The sequence below is a fragment of the Copadichromis virginalis genome, unplaced genomic scaffold, assembly GCF_057382275.1.
Source record: "Copadichromis virginalis isolate Kocher_CV1m ecotype Utaka unplaced genomic scaffold, C_Virginalis_male_GT1.1 unmapped_scaffold_1, whole genome shotgun sequence".
NCBI classification, from domain to species: domain Eukaryota; kingdom Metazoa; phylum Chordata; class Actinopteri; order Cichliformes; family Cichlidae; genus Copadichromis; species Copadichromis virginalis.
In genome coordinates, this window is record NW_028188589.1 from 3,146,881 (window position 1) to 3,170,195 (window position 23,315).

A 23,315-nucleotide genomic window follows, 5' to 3' on the forward strand; every position below is an offset into this window, starting at 1 on the left:
AATTATATGAGTCCAAGTCTTCTGCTGATTCAGCATCACATTCATCTTTGGTCCTTGTTCTGCATCCCCACCATGGACTTCATTCCTTTCCAAGCCAGCCTTGAGTGTCCTTTATTCAGCTCATCCTCTGCTTTACTTTTAGACCTGATTTTAGCTGCTTTATCTCTCTTTCAACAAGTTTCTGTGCCTCGATCTTTTTCTTCTCTCCCTCATAACAAGACAGCTTCTTCTGACTGAGAACATGTTGGAGTGATTTACTAATCAAGGGCTGATTTTTGGGGAAAATAGTTCCTGTTTTCAAAGTAATCTCCATTTTTCCCAGAAAGAAATGTAAGTAGAAATCGATGATCTAAGTGTGAACACGAGCCTTTAAAAAGGCTCTACTGAGGCTGCTGCCAGTGGTCAAAGCCTCCAACAAAGCTCTGTGAGTAAATCTGTGATCATAGCTTTAGCTTTTAAATGTTTATTCTAGTTAACACAGATCAGGTGGAACAACTCAAATAAACTATCAAAAATATTAAGTGGTCATCGGTACTCAGTTTGTTCAATACTGAATACAATGGAGCACAAATTGTCCACGTTTCTGAAATATTTCTGGGTGTAAGTGTCACCAAAGTGCAATTTAGACCTGGCCTGTGGTTGTTATCTAAGTGATAATCATCAATTCTACTAAAACAAATACAAAATAAAGAAGTTTGACACATTCTGTTGATATCAAAAGCACACTGAACAATTCAGTGTTGTTTTACTGCTGTTCTCTCTTCACTTCTTCTCCTCTGATTCTCTCCACATGTTGCTCTGCATCAGTGCTCAGTTTCCTGACAAAAACAAGATGAAATATTGCTAAATATAATAGTATCTCATTACGCTTCAACATAAGTGTTTTATTTTTGTAATTGTTTATCTGTTATTTTTCAGACTGAGTCACTGTGACCTGTCAGAGAGAAGCTGTGAAGCTCTGGCCTCAGGTCTCAGCTCTCAGACCTCTAATCTGAGACAGCTGGACCTGAGTAACATCAACCTGAAGGATTCAGGCGTGAAGCTTCTGTCTGAAGGACTGAAGAGTCCACACTGTACACTGGAAACTCTCAGGTGAGATCAAGCATTTTTCTTTCATCAACTGACAGAATTAGCAGATTAATAATAAGGCAGTCCTCTAATAAGAGGAGAAGTGGAGGTGTTTTGAAGGGCAACATACTCTTATGTTAACAAGACAGGAAGTAGTTCCTGGGAACTGCTTCCTTTGTTATTGTCTAAGTACACTCAACAAAAATATAAATGCAACACCTTTGTTACTGCTCCCATTCCCCATGGGATGGACGTAGAGACCTAAAATTGAGAGCATACTCACCGGACATGTCACCCATTGAGCATGTTCGGGATGTGCTTGACCGGCGTATACGACAGCGTGTACCAGTTCCCACGAATATCCAACAACCTCGCACAGCCATTGAAGTGGAGTGGACCAACATTCCACAGGCCACAATTGACAATCTGATAGACTCCATGCGACGATGTGTTGCACTGCATGAGGCAAATGGTGGTCACACAAGATACTGACCGGTTCTGGGTCCCAGACCCCCAATAACGCAAAAAACTGCACATTCCAGGGTGGCCTTTTGTTGTGGGCAGTCTGAGGTACACCTGTGCACTACTCATGATGTCAGATCAGCATCCTGATGTGGCACACCTGTGAGGTGGGATGGATTATCTCAATATAGCAGATGTGCCCACTACCACACATTTGGACTGATTTGTGACCACTGTTTGGGAGGGATGGTTATATTGTGTATCTGGAATGAATTTTAGGTCTCTACGTCCATCCCATGGGGAATGGGTGCAGTAACAAAGGTGTTGCGTTTATATTTTTGTTCAGTGTAGAAACATGATGGTGAAACAGTGATGAGTTTGCAGAGGTGAATCCACAGCACACAACACAACAATGCTGTTGCGAGCTGAAAGCAGACTTCTCACAGATTCTGAGACTGCAGGTTTCATCACTGTCCAACCAAAATTCACTGAACCAGCAGTAAATGAACGTCCAAAACTACACTTCATGTTTAAAAAACAGATGATCAGGGGGATTTGTGTTTATATCTTTTTTGTGTGATCTGTTCACCTGCTGTTTCAGCTGTTTGGTGGTTGTTGAGATGGTTTTGTGAACTTTTAGCTGAGATCCTGACGTTTCTGTAGATACCACACATGTCTAATTACTTTGTACAGCATGAATGGCCATAACGAGGTTTTTAACAGTAAGAAAAGTTGTAAAACTTCAGAAAATATAGTTAAAAGTCCAAAACCTTCTACGTCTGGTGGCTTGTGGTAAGGAGCAGATCAAACGAGTAAAGAATTACGTTATAATTATAAATGGCTTCAACAGCACATTCAGGTCTGTGAGACTCATTCAGACACTGAGCCGTGGCTCTGTGCTACATGCACATATTTCTGCATCTCTGCCATTCAGACACACTTTATATATAGTTTATTTTATGTAGTATTCAATACTGAACTGTACATTTAGTCTTTTTAAAGGCAGCAAGTTTTATTCAGTGTTTTCATGAAAGCCTTATTTCTATCCATTTACTGCTATTAGGAAGAACACGTGAGGTTTAAGACCTGGACCAGTTTGAAACCTTTTGTCCTCCACAGTGGAAAATGGGTGGAAATAAAAATGGGTCTCACTTTAGCCAGCTCCTAATTTTATCAGTTCTACTCTCAGCGTCTCCTGTATATCTCCTGTATAAATGTTGCACTCAGCTTTGTGGTCTCCAATATCACTGAAATGCAGCCAGATGCTGCTCATTTTGCCTTTTCACTCTTTCCTGACACGCTTGCATTTCAATACAGCTCCCATTTCTCTGTGTACTGGTCTCTACCACTACCCTTGCTGTCTATGGGACATGTCCTCTTTCACATAATGGTATGATCCCAGTCTGTCTCTGAAAGTGTTTGGCCACATGGTTTGCTCATCAGAATAAAACCTCAGCCGTGCTCACATTGATTATCAGCAAGCCTGAAAATTCATCAATATTTGACATATGAAATTATCTCAAGGGCTGGATTTGGCCCACGGGCCATATGTTTGACACCCCTGGTTTACACAGTTTGGTATTCAATGTACAAGTGAGTTAGCTCTCAGCTAACTAGCAGACAAGCTAACTGCTGGGACTGCGTCTTTCTAACAAGAGCGTCAGACACTCAGACTGGTTTCCTTTGTGGATGATGATGTGTTCTCACACTGATCCTTCATGCTGATGCTGCCATCCACCCACTGCTCCTGGATTCATCATCTCCATCAGCCCTCACAATACTCCACCTTCTTCAGCTTCATGTTCAGCAGCCTGGATGGACAGTAATTCTTTCCATGGGTTATGGTGGGACATTGAGAGCTGAAGTCAAACAGCAGTGAGAATGAAAGACTGATTCATTTCTATTTAGTCTTGTGATGTGCAGCTTTGTTCAGAGCATTAAGGCCCAGCAAAGATTACTGAGGTCATAGAGTCCTGATGAAACCTGTGTGCTTATAGAAACTGAAACCAGATGAACCAGAATAGAAGGACATTAAAATGAAGTGTCAGCTACACAAAGGCAAAGCTATTCAGTTGTTGCTGTGAGTTATTTAAATGGAGGATGGAGTCAGACTTTAAGCTGCTGGACTCAGTCACTATATCCTGTTGTCCTCATAGAACCTGGACACACAGACTCACCTGTGACACAGTGACACACAGTGTGGGCTACACACACATTAGAAAGTGGATCAGTCACACTTGTGCAATCATTTGTTGTGCTGGGAAACCATGAACACTTTGAATCACATTAATGGCTTTGTTACAGCAACATTCAATCATGAGTTCAAAAGTAGTGCATTGTGTACTTATTTTAATAGTACTGCAGTATGAGAAGTGCAACATTCAGTGTGCAGAAACAGATCAGGTGCTTTCTAACAGCAGTGTTCCCTTTAACACAGCAGCAGTTCAAATATTTCTGTCAGTCTGAGCTGAAACATGAATCTAATCAAATATCAAATCAAAGTTCTTTGCCTCTGCCAGGACGTTAACATTTGATCTAGTTTTTTACAAAGTTCCCTCAGCGTCCAGAGCCACCAACATACCTTTGATCAACAGCAAGTGAACATTTATAAATGTGTGTTTGCAGAACAGGAAGCAGCAGAACTATTGTTCTGTTATCAGGCAGCAGCACAAACGCTCATCAGCTCATTTACTGTGCAGGACTTTGAGTGTGTGAAGTGTGTGTTTGTGCTGGATTTCCTTTGGAGAATCTCAGTCAGAAACCAGACAAAGAAAAACTCTTTCAACAGTCCAGGTTGAGTTGACAACATGAACTGCATTTATCTTCCTCTGACTGACATGTTCTTCCTCCTCTGCACCGAGCCAGCTGCTAAGACTCACAAGCTCATTGACATTTTCTGATGATAAAGAAACTCTCTTCTTCTGCACAATATGAGCAGCAACAGAGAAGAAGCTTTCACAGGTACAGATGTTGCAGCTGTGGCCAAGTACATGTGCTGCATGTTGGAGCAGCACTCTAATGGACAGGCCTCTGTACTGATGGTGGGCTCTGCTCTGTATCCACCACACTGTTCTCAGCTGAGTCTTCCTCCTGTTCACAATCACACTCTGATCAAGCATGTTCACGTTGTAACGCCGTGGCTTTCGTAGTCTCTCCTTTTTCTACAGCTCATGTGTTCTTCTTGTGATGCTGCGTCTTGAGGCTCATACATGCCGTCATTTGTTGATCCTAAGAACGTTCCTCAGACCGACTTCTTCAACAACAGATAACTTTAGTTGTATCAACACTGCCTCCTGGAACAGTTTAAAATGAACATGTCAAAGATCTGTACCTGTCTCCATGTTTCTGTCCCCGCCCCTTTCTCTCTGTCCTGGGTCATGTGAGCGCTGCAGTAGTATTAGGCCCACCCTCAATGCTCCCATTGGCTGAGACCCATAATGACGCCCATTTCAAGCCAGCACTGATCAACATCCCTCCTGTGACCCATGGCTGTTATATTCAGAGCCAGTGAGCACTTTCACAATAATCATGATTTTAAAAACTGTGATTAAAATAATTGCTGACGTTAATCAGTTAATGAGTTAACGAGATAATAACAGGTTAAGTTGCCCTAATAATTAGACTTTGGTGACAAACTGATGTGATCTCCATGTTTCCTTTGTTGGACTGTGGGCGAGTGTCAGAACTGAATGTACTGAGTAACATGTGGAGTTTAAATATGTGTCAGTTCCAGTTTTAGAGCTCTAAAGTGCAGCTATCATGTTAGGAATATGTTAGGAATAGACAGGAACACTGAGCACACTGAGGTCAAATCTTTATTTTACCACTCGCTGCATTCTTGATGTTCATGAATTCAGCAGCTTCATGATTGTCTGCAGCATTAATCTCATATTTCCATTAAAGTGTTGAATTTGACTGTTTGATGTTCTTTATGATCTCTGGCACCAGTTCATCTGTAGGCTGAGCTCAGTCCATCCATTTAGTGAAATGATGTTTAAAGGTCTCCTTGTTCTGTGAGCGTGCACAGATCCTGAAGCAGAAAGCCTGGGTTACAGAGAAATGATCATCACTGTGATGATGCTCACCATCTCTGACTGGGATTTGAGGTTTTGTCAAAGCAGCAAAGAAAGCCTGGCTATGTTGGACTGGGTGTGGCAGCAGCTCCCAGTTTGAGTCCAGGAGACAGACGCCCTCTCTACTTTGAAGATCAGCTTCAAACTTTCCTTTTTGATAAAGCTTATAGTTCGAGCTGGATCAGGTGACCCTGAACCATCCCTTAGTTATGCTGCTATAGGCTTAGGCTGTTGGTGGACTTCCCATGATGCTCTGCTTTCTTCTCCCCTCTTTTCACTCCTGATGCTTTTATATGTCACTACTGCATGTCCTTAACTTTTGTCTCTCTGTTTTGTTCTTGTCTCTCTGAGCTCACCTCTTCTCTTTCCCCTCACGGTGCAACCAGTCATGGTAGATGCTCCTCCTGGAGCCTGTTTTCACTGGGAGGATCTTTGTGTCAAAGGGAGCTCTTCTTCCCACCATCACCAAGTGCTGCTCACAGTGGAGGCGGTTACCTTACACTGTTAAACAGCTTCAGATGACTGTTGTTGTCTGTTGGGTATTGTCACTTATAAATAAAGTTACAATGGATGGATAGATGTTATTGTGACAAAGAGAAAACAACTGTTGACAAACGGATTGTTGTTTTGTGTGTCTGCAGTCTGTCAGGCTGTCTGATCACAGAGGAAGGCTGTACTTCTCTGGCCTCACCTCTGAGCTCCAACCCCTCCCATCTGAGAGAGCTGGACCTGAGCTACAATCATCCAGGTCCCTCAGGAATGAAGCTGCTGTCGGCTGGACTGAAGGATCCAGGCTGGAGACTGGACACTCTCAGGTATGGAGAGAAAATCTGATAGAGGAGGAAGAGCTGGAAACATTTCCCGTGTCTATAACTCACTTCCTGTTTGTTTCCTGCAGATGACACATGAACAATCACACATGCAGGAATATTTTCAGGGACAGACACACTAGTCTAGCTGGATAGTTCATGGATATTTGTGTAGGGGTCTCCAAGGAGTCTGTTTGCAGGAACATTTAGGTCACAGGTGTACCTGATATAGATACCAGTGTACCTAATAAAGTGTCAGCTAACATTTGGAAATGGAAGCTTAAATAATGACAAACTGTACATTCACAGCTGAATTCACAATAAATTTGTTCTCAAGTGCACATTTTTCTGTTATTGTTCTCAAACAACAGAATGAGAATGAAATATTGATTCTAACAGGGCCCATAAACAGCATTAGCTTAGCAGCATTAGCTTATCAGAGTTTCTATCATGGTCACAGAAATCTTTAGCAGAGCAAAGTGGCCTACTTAGCAATAGCTGCTCAAGTTGTATAAAGCAAGAGAAAACAGTATTAGCATTAGCACATAATGCTAATTCACGTCAAAGTAGCATTAGTTAATAATGGCAGCCTACTTAGCATTAACTGCTCACTAATATAATGCTAATTCACCTCAAATTAGAATTAGCTGCTCACATTGTTAAAAGGGAAGGGAAAACAATATTAGCATTAGCTGCTAATAATTATTCACCTAATTAGAGTTAGCCCCTAATGGCAGCCTAGTTAGCATTAACTCCTGACATCAATATAATGCAGGGGAAAAGGGTTACCATTATCGGATAATGCTAATTTACATCAAATTAACAATAGTTAATAATGGTAGACTTCGTATCATTAGCTGCTGTCATTCTTACAAAGCAAAGGAAAACAATATGAGCATTAGCTGCTAATGCTTTTTCATCTAAAATTAGCATTAGCCACTAATGGCAGCCTACTTAGCATTAACTCCTCACTAATATAATGCTAATTCACGCTAATTTACTCATATATGCTTAGAGTTGTATAATCGATTGGATGATGATAGAGGTTTGATCCTGAGTAGTCTGTAAAGACTCTGTGTGCCTTCCAGAGTGCTCTGGCATGCACACACCACTTGGGGCCATGAGAGAGGTCGTACCCTCTCTTACTGATTTATGGTGTAGGACAGGGGTCTCAAACTCAATTTAGCTGGGGGCCGCTGCAGGCAGAGTCTGGGTGAGGCTGGGCCGCATTAGGTTTTCCACAAGAAAGGCATGGTTAAAAAATTCCAATCCTCTCAAATCTCTTTATTTTTATTTTTTAACACAAAATATGAAAAATAAATAAACAAATTAACAATTAATAAGAAAATAAATCAATCTGTAAAACATAAATAAAATAATAATAAGATATTTTTAGTCAGTGAACTTGTGTGTTTCTTTCAGTCTTCTATATCTGCTGTATTTAGATTGAAATGTCTGTATTAACAGTTCTATAACCTTCTTCTGAACATGAATGGAACACTGTAGAAAATGAACTGTTCTTCTGAACATGGCTTCTCTTGCCTACTCCTTGCTGCTAGAGACCTGGCAGCGTTTCCTCTCGCATAGCCGAGCCAGATTTGGCCTGAGGGAGGAAGCAGTTGCGACCCTCAGTATGTCTTGAAGATGATCATCCGTAAGTCTGGACCTGTACTTGGACTTATTGAAGTTCAAAGTGGAGAAGAGCTTTTGGCACAAGTATGTGCTACCAAAAAGGCACATGGTCCACTTGAACATTCGGGAAAGCCGAGGGAAACTAGGGCTCAAGTCTCTCAAAAATTGTCCAAGCTTGTCTGCTTTTCCACTCACCTCCCTGAACTTTGCTTTGAGTTCAGAGTTGCACTGCAGCTCAATGAGCTCCATTTGAAGCACAGAAGGGGCATCTTGCACATCAAAGGAGACGGGGTCCGCAAAAATGTGAAAGGTGGCTCTGTGTGTCTTGAAGTCAGCAAACCTGTGATCAAATTCCTCCTGTAGCCTCAAAATGACATCAACATACTCGTCAGCACTGAATGGTGTGCCTGCATCCACGAGTGCCTTGCATGCTGGGAAATGGCAAAGGTTTGTCTGAGAGAGCTGAGCTTTCCAGAGCGCCAGTTTTGTGGAGAATGCTCTCACGTTGTCATAGGCAGCACTGACAAGTTGCCCCTGGCCTTGTAACGTCTTGTTCTGGGCCCTGTTTCAGGAAGCCGGTTTAGAAAACTCAGAGTGAAAAACGATACGCAGGGTTGAGTAACCCCGAACTGTCCAACTCGGAATATTCGGTTTCAGAAAGGCTGATAACAAGTAGTTCAGTCAACGCGGAGTTGCTTTAACCCCAAGTGAAGCGCGCGGACGAGGATACATAAAGCCCTGATCAGTGGAGCACAGATTAAGCGAGTCACCATGGAGACGGAGGGAAAGAAGGCGCGGTCAATGTATCTTACAGCGCTTGAGGCCGAAATTCTGATGGCAGCATATGCCGATAACATGCAAATTCCGCGGAAAAAAGTAACACAGCCACAGCTGCAAAAGACAGGGAGCATGCATGGCAAAACATAGCCGACAGAGTCAATGCGTGAGTGTTAATATAAACATTGATCGAGGGATTTCCACCCATTTAACACGTTATTTTATCACATGTTATTTTATTTGTTATTTTATACATTTTATTTTGTGATGTGATGTGAGCGCAGGTGCAACCCAACAGGCCCCAAACGTTCCTGGCAGCAAGTAAAAATGAAATATAAAAATATAGTCCAAACAGGTAAGGTGTAATTGTATTATGAGCCATAGTGCTTGGTCTGTTTGTCCCATGTAAATCAATTGCAGTTAGAGGCTACATTAATTTTCTTTCTGTAAGCACTTATTGAAATTATCTGAGCACATTACAAGTACATATTTGCTTACTCTGTATGCTCAAATGTGACCCGTTATAGCCAACAGAAAAAAAGCGGAGGCCCGAAAAACAGGTGGGGGTCCTCCACCACCACCACTCACAGAGGCTGAGCAGTTGGCCCTCAGCCAAAACAGTGGGCGCCCTGTGGCCGAAGGCATCTCTGCGGGGACATCCTCTGAGTCAATAACCCCGCAAGACACAAGTGCCTACATAGGGGGTAAATTCAAAATAATACATGATGTGCATACATCCTTTCTTCACAGTCACCTTTGCAGTGCTGCTCATTCATTTGATAAACTCTTTACCATAATGGATTATTTTGTAGTGAAGTTATTTTCCTACTGATTTTGCCTTCCCTCAGCCTTGGTTGTCTTTGAGAGCATAATGACAATGAAGTGTAAGGTGATTGGTATGTTTGTTAATTGCCATTTGGTCCCTTGTAAGTTATAAGTGTACTGATGATGATGGTGTACTGCATCTGGTGCAGCCTCCTGTTGAGCCAGACCAACATGCAGTTGTGAGTAATACTCCACAGATTATATGAGTGTACAGTAGAACAGCAATGTTGTTTATTTCTTTACTACAGGAAAATAATGAAGAAACATTGACAGCTGTTACAGAGGAGGAAGCAACAGAGACACTTTATGAGGTTTACATCTTTTAATACTTTGTGTACAGGAAACACTGGCGACCAATAAAGCCAGTTGAACAAAAAATCTGTTTATTCTTCTTTCAACATGTTGAGGTGATGGGTCAAAAGAAATGATTGTGACATATGGTGTCTCTGACTGCGCTTCCATCTTGTATGTCCGTGGGAGGGTCAGGATGTTCATGGTTTGGATCACTGCTGATGTTTGGTTCAGAAGGACAGTGTTCTCCTCTAATTGTGGCAATGTTGTGAAGAATCACACATGCCACAATAATGTCACATGCCCTTTCTGGGGTGACCCTGAGTCTTTGCAGGCACTGGAACCGGGCCTTAAGCATTCCGATAGTCATTTCAACTCTGGCTCTTGTCCTGCAATTAGCCAGATTATATCGCTGCTGTGGGCCCGGTTCAGGGTCAGGGTAAGGGGTAAGCAAATAGGGTAAACATGGATACCCCCTATCACCAAGCAAGTAGCCAGTGAACTCTCCTAAGACAGAAGGATACACTTCAGTTCAAATGTCCCTGAAGCAATTGGTCTTTATATATTTTAAAGTATTCTCAACTCACCATGTCCAAATTTTGTGCTCAGTGTACATTCACGGAATATTTGTGAGTCATGGACAGAGCCTGGCCGCTTGGCTTCCACATTTGTGATAATGTTGGCAGCATCACATATGATCTTCACAGTGCAGAGAACACAAATTAGCATCCATTACTATAATGAAATAATTTGTTAGTCTGAAATGCTACAGGGAACTATGTACCTGTACATTAATGCTGTGGAAAGACTTCCTGTTCACATAGTCTCCTTCATTTACTGAAGGAGCAATGATTGGAATGTGAGTGCCATCTATACAGCCAATCACGCCTGGGAACCGTGAAAATAAATGTACAATTTAAGTAGTAGTTCAAGTATCACCACATCATACATTAAGTTTTGGTCATCCTGATACCTGCAATTTTGTGGCATCCCTCTTTGATGAATCTTGTGGGTCTATGACCGGGGAACACCACAAACGAGTACAGGAGACGTTTCAGTGCAACTGTAACATTCCTGACTGCCCGACAGACGGTAGCCTTGGAAACGTGCTCAGCGTCACCAATATTATACAGAAAGCTCCCGTTTGCAAGAAACCGAAGTGCAATACAAATAATATGTAATGAACTGAGAGCATGTCCGCGATGTGTCACATGCGTAATATATGGCCTGAGGATGTTATCCAAATAAATTATAGATTGTGCTGAGAAACGGTAACGTTCACACAGAAAATCATCAGGAAATGATAAAATGTCCAAACGCGCTCTGATCACTCTCTCCCGGCGGTGAGCTCTGCGGAGAATTTGGGCTTCAACATATACTGGCTCTTCAAGGAAGGGGCACGCCATGTCCGACACTTCCTACTGTCAGGTTTCCGACAAAGGGGCGGAGACAGTCAGGGTTAGTTGTAGTAAACCTGCTAGGGGGCAGGTTAGCTTCACGGAGTGTGTCGTCATAGGCTTCATCTGAATTCGCTTTGTGAAACCGAAAACCCAGAGTTTTCGTTAACTCAGGGTATACTTACTCAGTTTTTCCACTAAACCGGCTTCCTGAAACAGGGCCCAGGTCTTCCCTGCTTGTCCTGATATACATAAACATGAGTATCCTTGCAGGTCAGATCTCATCAGTCACACCTGTTAGTGCAGTTCTCCTCTAGATTGTAGTGCTTGTTAAACTAGGATGATTTTAGGAGCCTGGACCGCAGATCTAAGGGAAGATATGACTTGGAAAGACTAAACCAACCTATTAGAGGTGTTCGCACTAACACAGATTAATCCTCAGATCTACACCTTTAGTGTCTCACAAAGGGTTGAAAAGTGAATGTGCACAGAGAGGTTGGTGGTGAGACGGGCACTTCCAGCACTGTAGATGTGATCCAGCTCAGTGTTCGTGGAAATAATCTGGAGAGCAGGATTCCTTGATGAATGTCACATCTTCTTAAAGTTATAATCCACAGGGAAAACTGTGAAACCGTCGATCTGATATCTACTCAACCAATCAGGTGTTTACATGCCCTTCAGGGCTTTCAGAGGGGGCAACAAAGAGGAGGTGAGGAAGACCCAGGTGTTACTAAAGGACAAGATCAGAGAGGCTAAGGACAATTACAGGAGGAAGCTGGAGTGGAAACTCCAGCAGAACAGCATGAGAGAGGTGTGGAGGGGCATGAAGACCATCACTGGATTCAGGCCAACCAACAGCAGGGGAGCTGAGGGAGGTGAGAATAGAGCCAATGAGTTGAATCTGTTTTTCAATAGATTCGACACCACAGTGTCTGCTCCCACCCCCACAACCTCACCTGTAGTCAGCCTGGAATCCAGAGCCACACCACTGTGCCAGCCTCTCTCTTCACATGTTGCCTCCTGTGAGATTCCTGACACCCCTCCCCCACCCATCACCTTCACTCAATACCAGGTTGAGATGCAAATGAGGAGACTTCACTCAGGCAAGTCTGCTGGACCAGACGGAGTGAGTCCCCTTGTCCTCAAGACCTGTGCCCCCCAGCTGTGTGGAGTCTTTCATAAACTGTTTATGCTGAGTCTGAGTCTGCAGAGGGTCCCGGTGATGTGGAAGACATCATGCCTCGTCCCTGTACCAAAGACGCCTCGTCCCAGTGGCCCCCAGGATTACAGGCCCGTGGCATTGACCTCCCACATCATGAAGACCCTGGAAAGGCTCATCCTGGACCAGCTGCGACCCATAGTAAGACCACATCTGGATCCCCTTCAGTTCGCTTATCAGCCTCGTCTCGGAACTGAGGACGCCATCATCTACCTGCTCAATCGTGTCTACACCCATCTGGACCAGCCGGCGAGCACTGTGAGGGTCATGTTTTTTGACTTTTCCAGTGCTTTCAACACCATCAGGCCGACCCTCCTGGGTGATAAGTTAGCAGCGATGCAGGTGGATGCTTCTCTGGTGTCCTGGATTGTTGATTACCTGACAGGAAGACCACAATATGTACGTCTCCCACAGTGTGTGTCTGACAAGGTGATCAGCAACACAGGGGCACCACAGGGGACTGTCCTCTCCCCCTTCCTCTTCACCCTCTACACCACAGACTTCAGCCACTGCACAGAGACCTGCAATCTTCAGAAGTTCTCTGATGACTCTGCGGTGGTTGGATGCATCAGCAGGGATGATGAGACAGAGTACCGGGCTGTGGTCGACTCCTTTGTCACGTGGTGTGAGCAGAATCATCTGCAGCTCAACGTGGCAAAGACCAAGGAACTGATCGTGGACTTCAGGAAGACCAGGAAACACTTGACCCCTGTTTCAATCCAGGGGGTCAGTGTTGACATTGTGGAGGACTATAAATACCTTGGAGTACACATTGACAATAAACTGGACTGGGCTAAAAACACCACAGCACTTTACAGGAAGGGCCAGAGTCGTCTCTATTTCTTGAGGCGACTGAGGTCCTTCAACATCTGCCAGAAAATGCTGAGGATTTTCTATGAGTCTGTTGTGGCCAGTGCGATCCTCTATGCTGTTGCATGCTGGGGGAGCAGGCTGAGGGTCGCAGATGCCAACAGACTTAATAAACTAATCCGTAAGGCCAGCAATGTTGTTGGGACGGAGCTGGACTCCCTCAAGGTGGTGTCGGAGAGGCGGATGCTGTCCAAGATAAAGACAATGTTGGATAACCCCTCCCACCCACTCCATGACATGCTGGTCAGTCACAGGAGCTCGTTCAGTGAGAGACTGAGATTACCAAAAAGCACCACTGAACGACACAGGAAATCATTCCTGCCTGTGGCTCCCTGTACAACGCATCCACTTAACACACTGTTTGCTACTACAACTACACATGTTTCTTTTCCAAATATTTATTTATGAGTGACTTATGTATGTATGTATGTATATATATGTATATATTGTACTATTCTTAGTTAGTGTATTGTCTGTCTTGTCTTAATGTTGTTTTAAAATGGAGCACTGTAACAAAAAATAATTTCCCCCAGGGATCAATAAAGTATTCTGATTCTGATTCACTGATCTCCAGCCCCACCTTATTATCAGTTTCTGTCTCTTTTACATCTGAATTATCTTCACTTCACATTTCAGTCAGTTCAGATTTCATTAGCACGTTCACTTTAGCATAATCCATTTTAATCCAAACACCTTTCTCTTTAAACTCTGTTTGTCAGTCACAGTATATCCAGTACAATCCTCTTTTTCACTGCGTCACACACATTCAGAGATCAGAGTGTCCTGTGTGTGCTCTCATTCACTCACACTCACTCTCATATGGCTGAAGTCTGTTTGTACACAGGCTGTCAGCTGGCCTGAGTTAGGCCTGTCTCTAAAATCATTATTTTATTACTTTTATTCTGATTCATCAAAGCCAAACTCAAACATATTTATTTTTACTGATTATGTTCTCATCAATAATTAACAGTCAGTACATTCAGATATGAATCATAATTCAGTGTTTAACATATTATCACAGATGGACTGCACAGGAGATCTCCTTTATGAAGAAACTGTGAAAGTTTGTCCAACAGTGGGAAACATTTCAGAGAACATCTCAGAGAATATCTGTGAAGCAGAAACTAAACATAATAATAGAAGAAAAGCCAAATAATGATCCAAATCCTGCTCTGAGACTATCAGACAGTAAAGGCTTCCAAAGACTGCTCACCTCTCAGACTTACTTAAAGATGCTGGTGCTGTCCACAGATCAGCTGACCTGCTGGCTCTCCATGATCAGCTTTGTTTCTTGGAGATAAAGGCTGAAGCCTTTAGAGCTTCAGTTCTCCAGAGCAGCAGGATGTCTGAGGTCCGCAGAAACACAAAAACACAGCAGCTAAAAATAGTTGTTCAAAGAAAACGAGGTGGGAGCTGCTGATTCCTGAGCTTTGATACTGGATTAGCTTCAGTAGTTATTCCAATCACTGCTGTAGGAGCTACATTTAGTCACAGCTGACTGTCTTCTTTGAACAATCACAATGACTACTGTTGTAAAAAACAAGCACACAAAGAACCAATGAGAGTGTAGAACATGATAAAGAGCTCCTGTGATGGTGGCAAAGAAATGAGCAGCAGACGGCCGTCTACATGTTGTAGTGGTTTACAGTCACCAGGGGGCGCCGTCACGGCCACTCAGTCAGTGGGCTGCTCTGCTTGTGCTGTTGTTGGTGAAGCTGAAGTGAAAGCGAATGTTAAAACAATGAAAAGTGTCCACTGCAGCCTCCATCTGAGCTTGTCATGTTCTTCTTCTTTGATCCTTCGTGTTTGTGCTGAACACTGCTGTCGCTCTCTTCCCTGTTCCCGCCCACTTTCTAACCAATCAGCATTGGAGCGTGCACAGCGTCGTCCACACTGAGCTTTGTTGTGAGCGCATGGACTCGTCTGCAGAACATTTGTATGGGCTCAAAATGTGGTCATAAATATTTTGTACTTGTAAATCAGGATTTGTATGTGTAAAAAGAATTTGTGTGTGCGTGAAAAAAATTTGTATGTGTAAAAAAGATTTGTGTGTGTGTAAAAAAAAGATTTGTGTGTGTCTGAAAAAAGATTTGTGTGTGGACTTAGCCAAAAAAAAAACCCTGCAAGTTACAAGTACGAATTTTGACCCTATTTTTCTTCCTTTCATCTGATTGGTCAATGTCATGTCAATCACAAATGTAACTATCCAATCAGAGAACAGATGGGTTTGTCTGTCGGAGGGGCACTTTTTTGACCTGACGTTCCCGTCACAAGTGTCTTCTAAGTGAAGCTACCAGGTTCAGGTCCAGCTCTGTTTATCTGGAGCTGCAGTAAATGATCCGTCCTCACAAAGCAACACAGACACCAGATATGCAAACACAGCATCATACAACACAACCAAGAGATCCAAAGAATTATCTCTGCATTTCTGTGGCTGATGCTGCTGGAACGAAGCTGTTTGAAACCTTGTTGTTCTGCACTTTGGGACCTGAAGAGGAACCTGAACCTCTGTGCAGAGGGTTCAACTCTGAGGATTCCTGTTCAGTTTTTTTTATTTCACACGGCAAAACTTGACAACTTTATGATAAATGTACGACTTCAATGTGAAAAATTCATTTTTTTTCTCTTGTTTGTTTGAAGCTGCTTCCTGTTGGCTTCAGCTGTTTGGAGTTTCCATTTTCTAAACTTCTACATTCTGAACCTTCTTCAGCTCTGAACAGATGATGAAACACTGAATGATTTCAAGCTCACACTTTGTCTAATAAACTTACATCTTTCATTCTTTATACAGATTGGAGAGCTGTGGTTTGTCAAAGATCAGCTGTGATTATCTGGCAGCAGCGCTGAAGTCCAACCCCTCCCATCTGAGAGAGCTGGACCTGAGTAACAATAACAACCTGCAGGATCCAGGAGTGAAGCATCTGTGTGGTTTCCTGGAGAGTCCAGGATGTGGACTTGAAACTCTGAGGTCAGTCAGCATGTTTTAGTTGTGCTGAGATGAATATGATGTGAAAGTTGTGCTAACACTAAACTGCAGACATCAGGCTGATATTATACTGATCCACACTGAGGATCTTCATGGTAAAGTCTGTTTTCTTCTTCTCTGGTTTAGTCCATTGACTGCAGCAGAACAATGTTCACATTTCAAACAGTGAGACTCAACGTATGGCCCGCGGCCCACACCTTTCCTGATTCAGAGAGAGGGGACCCTGATTAACTGTGTAGCTTCTTCCTCACAGTCCTAAGTATCAGACACAACAATGAATAATCCACAGCTGACTGTCTTTAGCAGGTCAAAGGTCACGGCACACAGCAGACAGTGGGAAATATTATAATTCTGATCATTTATCAGCACATATCCATATGTATAAAAACAAAGCTGACACTGTGAGACTTGATCAGAGGTGTGATCATCACAGCAGAGGCCTTTGTGTCAAAGTCACTGAGGATCAAACAGAAACACATGAAGCAGATTTTCCTGTTCTGGCTTTTTATAGCAGATAACCTTCAAAATATTCTGCAGTCGATCAAAAACTGAAGCAAACCATGAATCAACATGTGAACATGACCTGATGCTGCTGAAGTGAAGCAAAGTTACAGAGGTTTGATTACAGACACAGCTGAGAGTTTGTAATCTGTCATCATTTTAAAAGGTTTAAATTTCTTCAGTATTGAACAGCAGAATTGAGGCTTTGTTTTCGGAGGCCGACAGCAGTGAACACAACAGCAGACTGGTGCGTAATAAGCAGTGAATAATGCAGGAAACAGATTTTTGAAGGTAAACTGTTCTTGAAGTACACTGAGAGAGAGAGAGCTGTGCAGGAAGTAAACGTCAAAGTCAGAGAGAATTCATGACGATGTTCATCAAACGTAAAGCAGAGTTTGGATCTTCTTTTGCTGCTGGTTCACTCAGTTTTGGTTGGAGACAGATGAAACCTGCAGCTTCAGGATCTGTGAGCTGTCCACTTTCAGCCCCGGCGGCGTGTCCGTGTATGTGCCGTCGCGTGAACGATCCACGCTCTGTGTTTCCATCTTTGTGTGTTTAGCTGCTCTCATTTACTGTTTTATCTGTTTGCTTGTTGTTGAAATACTTTTGGGAGCTTTAACCTGAGATTCTGGCAAAATACATTTATATGAAAAATCGATTCAGGATTGAATGAATCAACATCGCTTTATTCAAATTAAAACCATTTAAATAGGAAAATCCATTTTTTTACAGCCGCCTCTAATGCTGGGTAATGTCAGCTGGTCCATGTGCAGCTGGCTGTGAGGCTCAGGGAGCGTCTACAAAGTGCAACACTGAAAGAACATCATCCATAAATATTGAGTAATAACTGGACTCTCATACAGCGAGACTCAAATGCCTTTAAACATCAGCTTATCCTGCTGATCCAAGTCCAACACTGAGTTTGTAAAAACATGTTTGTCAATCATTTTGTTTGGTTTCTGAGGAAAATGATTCAATAACTTGCTGCTAATACACAACATTTCATCATATTTCCTCAAATGAGTGTGTGATGTTCTTTCACTGTTGCACTTTGTAGACGCTCCCTGAGCACTGGTCTCACAGCCAGCTGCACATAGAGACCAGTGTTGTTAGTCCAGGTCAGAAGATGACTTGTTGGAATGAAAATGAGCTTGTAGTTTGTCTGCTTTAATAATGTGACTGGAAAAAGGTGTTGGACTTCAAATATGTCCATTTCTTTCACACTTCACCTTTAAAAGTGAAGCCATGTGGTTCCTGGAAGGAAAAACACGACTTTTTCAAGTCTTTGTCCTGTTTTTATGATAAATGTACGACTTTAATGTGAAACATCAGAGTTTTTTTCTCTTGTTGTGTTTGTTTGAAGCTGCTTCCTGTTGGCTTCGGCTGTTTGGAGTTTCCATTTTCTAAACTTCTACATTCTGAACCTTCTTCAGCTCTGAACAGATGATGAAACACTGAATGATTTCAAGCTCACACTTTGTCTAATAAACTTACATCTTTCATTCTTTATACAGATTGATGGACTGTGGTTTGTCAGAGATCAGCTGTGATTATCTGGCAGCAGCGCTGAAGTCCAACCCCTCGTATCCCAGAGTGCTGGACCTGAGTGGAACCTACAACAACCTGCAGGATTCAGGAGTGAAGCAGCTGTGTGTTCTTCTGGAGAATCCACGATGTCGATTTAAAACTCTGAGGTCAGTCACATGTTTTAGTTGTGCTGAGATGAATATGATGTGAAAGTTGTGCTGACACTGTGGATCAGTAGGCCCACACACCTCTATACAGGAAGTCTGGTTCTACTCTTTGTAGAACTTCTGATCCCTGATCCTCTGAGTCTGACTCAGTAGATAATGCAGAGTTCTGAGCTGATGTGGGTGAGAGGACTCAGGCAGCCTGACAGGGTTGATGTCCAGGTCTTCCCTGCTTGTCCTGATATACATAAACATGAGTATCCTTGCAGGTCAGATCTCATCAGTCACACCTGTTAGTGCAGTTCTCCTCTAGATTGTAGTGCTTGTTAAACTAGGATGATTTTAGGAGCCTGGACCGCAGATCTAAGGGAAGATATGACTTGGAAAGACTAAACCAACCTATTAGAGGTGTTTGCACTAACATAGATAAATACTCAGATTTACACGTTTAGTGTCTCACAAAGGGTTGAAAAGTGAATGTGCACAGAGAGGTTGGTGGTGAGACGGGCACTTCCAGCACTGTAGATGTGATCCAGCTCAGTGTTCATGGAAATAATCCGGAGAGCAGGATTCCTTGATGAATGTCACATCTTCTTAAAGTTATAATCCACAGGGAAAACTGTGAAACTGTCGATCTGATATCTACTCAACCAATCAGGTGTTTACATGCCCTTCACTGAACTCCAGCCCCACCTTATTATCAGTTTCTCTGTCTTTTACATCTGAATTATCTTCACTTCACATTTCAGTCAGTTCAGATTTCATTAGCACGTTCACTTTAGCATAATCCATTTTAATCCAAACACCTTTCTCTTTAAACTCTGTTTGTCAGTCACAGTATATCCAGTACAATCCTCTTTTTCACTGCGTCACACACATTCAGAGATCAGAGTGTCCTGTGTGTGCTCTCATTCACTCACACTCACTCTCATATGGCTGAAGTCTGTTTGTACACAGGCTAATCTGGGACTCTCCACCATTTGACACTAGAAATAAAGAAGCTTCTTGGATGAGAGGTGAAAGGTGAAACGTCTTCAAAGAACTTAAAGAAGTCCAGATGCCTTTTTTTCTAAGCTCTTTAGATGACTGCGAATCTTCACAAACACCTCATCAGTGGGACTCTCAGAGCTACCAGCCCTTTGCTACAATCACAAAGCTCTTCATTGAAATCAATGATATCAAAGCTGGAATCAAATGAGTCCAAGTCTTCTGCTGATTCAGCATCACATTCATCTTTGCTCCTTGTTCTGCATCCCCAACATGGACTTCATTCCTTTCCAAGCCAGCCTTGAGTGTCCTTTATTCAGCTCATCCTCTGCTTTACTTTTACACCTGATTTTAGCTGCTTTTCTTCTCTCCCTCATAACAAGACAGCTTCTTCTGACTGAGAACATGTTGGAGTGATTTACTAATCCAGGGCTGCTTATTGGGGAAAATACTTCCTGTTTCCAAAGTAATCCCCATTTTTCCCAGAATGAAATGTAAGTAGAAATAAATGATCTAAGTGAGAACATGAGCCTTTAAAAAGGCTCTACTGAGGCTGCTGCCAGTGGTCAAAGCCTCCAACAAAGCTCTGTAAGTACATATGTGATCATAGCTTTAGCTTTTAAATGTTTATTCTAGTTAACACAGATCAGGTGGAACAACTCAAATAAAATATCAAAAATATTAAGTGGTCATCGGTACTCAGTTTGTTCAATACTGAATACAATGGAGCACAAATTGTCCACGTTTCTGAAATATTTCTGGGTGTAAGTGTCACCAAAGTGCAATTTAGACCTGGCCTGTGGTTGTTATCTAAGTGATAATCATCAATTCTACTAAAACAAATACAAAATAAAGAAATTTGACACATTCTGTTGATATCAAAAGCACACTGAACAATTCAGTGTTGTTTTACTGCTGTTCTCTCTTCACTTCTTCTCCTCTGATTCTCTCCACATGTTGCTCTGCATCAGTGCTCAGTTTCCTGACAAAACAAGATGAAATATTGCTAAATATAATAGTATCTCATTACGCTTCAACATAAGTGTTTTATTTTTGTAATTGTTTATCTGTTATTTTTCAGACTGAGTCACTGTGACCTGTCAGAGAGAAGCTGTGAAGCTCTGGCCTCAGGTCTCAGCTCTCAGACCTCTAATCTGAGACAGCTGGACCTGAGTAACAATAACCTGAAGGATTCAGGCGTGAAGCTTCTGTCTGAAGGACTGAAGAGTCCACACTGTACACTGGAAACTCTCAGGTGAGATCAAGCATTTTTCTTTCATCAACTGACAGAATTAGCAGATTAATAATAAGGCAGTCCTCTAATAAGAGGAGAAGTGGAGGTGTTTTGAAGGGCAACATACTCTTATGTTAACAAGACAGGAAGTAGTTCCTGGGAACTGCTTCCTTTGTTATTGTCTAAGTAGAAACATGATGGTGAAACAGTGAAGAGTTTGCAGAGGTGGATCCACACAACACAACAATGCTGTTGCGTGCTGAAAGCAGACTTCTCACAGATTCTGAGGCTGCAGGTTTCATCACTGTCCAACCAAAATTCACTGAACCAGCAGTAAATGAACGTCCAAAACGACGCTTCATGTTTAAAAAACAGATGATCAGGGGGATTTGTGTTTACATCTTTTTTGTGTGATCTGTTCACCTGCTGTTTCAGCTGTTTGGTGGTTGTTGAGATGGTTTTGTGAACTTTTAGCTGAGATTCTGACGTTTCTGTAGATACCACACATGTCTAATTACTTTGTACAGCATGAATGGCCATAACGAGGTTTTTAACAGTAAGAAAAGTTGTAAAACTTCAGAAAATATAGTTAAAAGTCCAAAACCTTCTACGTCTGGTGGCTTGTGGTAAGGAGCAGATCAAACGAGTAAAGAATTACGTTATAATTATAAATGGCTTCAACAGCACATTCAGGTCTGTGAGACTCATTCAGACACTGAGCCGTGGCTCTGTGCTACATGCACATATTTCTGCATCTCTGCCATTCAGACACACTTTATATATAGTTTATTTTATGTAGTATTCAATACTGAACTGTACATTTAGTCTTTTTAAAGGCAGCAAGTTTTATTCAGTGTTTTCATAAAAGCCTTATTTTTATCCATTTACTGCTATTAGGAAGAACACGTGAGGTTTAAGACCTGGACCAGTTTGAAACCTTTTGTCCTCCACAGTGGAAAATGGGTGGAAATAAAAATGGGTCTCACTTTAGCCAGCTCCTAATTTTATCAGTTCTACTCTCAGCATCTCCTGTATATCTCCTGTATAAATGTTGCACTCAGCTTTGTGGTCTCCAATATCACTGAAATGCAGCCAGATGCTGCTCATTTTGCCTTTTCACTCTTTCCTGACACGCTTGCATTTCAGTACAGCTCCCATTTCTCTGTGTACTGGTCTCTACCACTACCCTTGCTGTCTATGGGACATTTCCGTCCTCTTTCACATAATGGTATGATCCCAGTCTGTCTCTTAAAGTGTTTGGCCACATGGTTTGCTCATCAGTAGTGCATTGTGTACTTATTGTAATAGTACTGCAGTATGAGAAGTGCAACATTCAGTGTGCAGAAACAGATCAGGTGCTTTCTAACAGCAGTGTTCCCTTTAACACAGCAGCAGTTCAAATATTTCTGTCAGTCTGAGCTGAAACATGAATCTAATCAAATATCAAATCAAAGTTCTTTGCCTCTGCCAGGACGTTAACATTTGATCTAGTTTTTTACAAAGTTCCCTCAGCGTCCAGAGCCACCAACATACCTTTGATCAACAGCAAGTGAACATTTATAAATGTGTGTTTCCAGAACAGGAAGCAGCAGAACTATTGTTCTGTTATCAGGCAGCAGCACAAACGCTCATCAGCTCATTTACTGTGCAGGACTTTGAGTGTGTGAAGTGTGTGTTTGTGCTGGATTTCCTTTGGAGAATCTCAGTCAGAAACCAGACAAAGAAAAACTCTTTCAACAGTCCAGGTTGAGTTGACAACATGAACTGCATTTATCTTCCTCTGACTTGACATGTTCTTCCTCCTCTGCACCGAGCCAGCTGCTAAGACTCACAAGCTCATTGACATTTTCTGATGATAAAGAAACTCTCTTCTTCTGCACAATATGAGCAGCAACAGAGAAGAAGCTTTCACAGGTACAGATGTTGCAGCTGTGGCCAAGTACATGTGCTGCATGTTGGAGCAGCACTGTAATGGACAGGCCTCTGTACTGATGGTGGGCTCTGCTCTGTATCCACCACACTGTTCTCAGCTGAGTCTTCCTCCTGTTCACACTCTGATGAAGCACCAACAGGGCCAACTTCTTCTCTGGTGGCTCGGATGTTGTTGCTTCCACAGGTTTCCCTCCAACAACCCTCTGTTCCTGCAGTGAGTTCAGTAAGATCTGGGTAAACACTTGAGCTCCTTGAATCTGGCTCCAGCAGCAGTTTTCACATATACAATGTTGGCATTTTGCTTGCGTGTCTCCAGGTCTGTTCTGAATGTAGACTTGAATTTGACCACGTAGGCGGGGTCATCATCTGAGCTGTCCATCACCTGAGAGAGATGACAAAACACAGAATCACAGAGCATGAAACCAACGTTTCTCCTCCCAGAAGTTCAGTCACAGACCTGCAACAGAAACAAGAAGATTCAAATGACGCAGAGCTTTCATTTACTTATATCCACAAACATGTCCTCTACATATTCATGCTGTATTTACACACACATACAGA

The 23,315-nt window shown here is 42.5% G+C and overlaps 1 protein-coding gene and 1 long non-coding RNA gene across 2 annotated transcripts in view; one reads left to right on the forward strand and one right to left on the reverse strand.

Annotated features, from left to right (window-relative positions):
* LOC146679556 (NACHT, LRR and PYD domains-containing protein 3-like) overlaps positions 1-22,972 on the forward strand; it is a 44,919-nt gene extending 21,947 nt beyond the window's left edge. The window contains exons 7-9 of the mRNA XM_085450359.1: positions 16,215-16,391; positions 18,425-18,604; positions 22,939-22,972. Coding sequence (XP_085306485.1) covers positions 16,215-16,391; positions 18,425-18,604; positions 22,939-22,972 — 391 coding nt within the window. The remainder of the gene's footprint in view (positions 1-16,214; positions 16,392-18,424; positions 18,605-22,938) is intronic.
* On the reverse strand, positions 10,008-11,275 carry LOC146679557 (uncharacterized). Its single transcript, XR_014918644.1, has 2 exons — positions 10,722-11,275; positions 10,008-10,636 (listed from the first exon to the last, which is right to left on the reverse strand). It is a non-coding gene; the product is annotated as an uncharacterized LOC146679557 (long non-coding RNA).
* Positions 22,973-23,315: the final 343 nt, after the last annotated feature.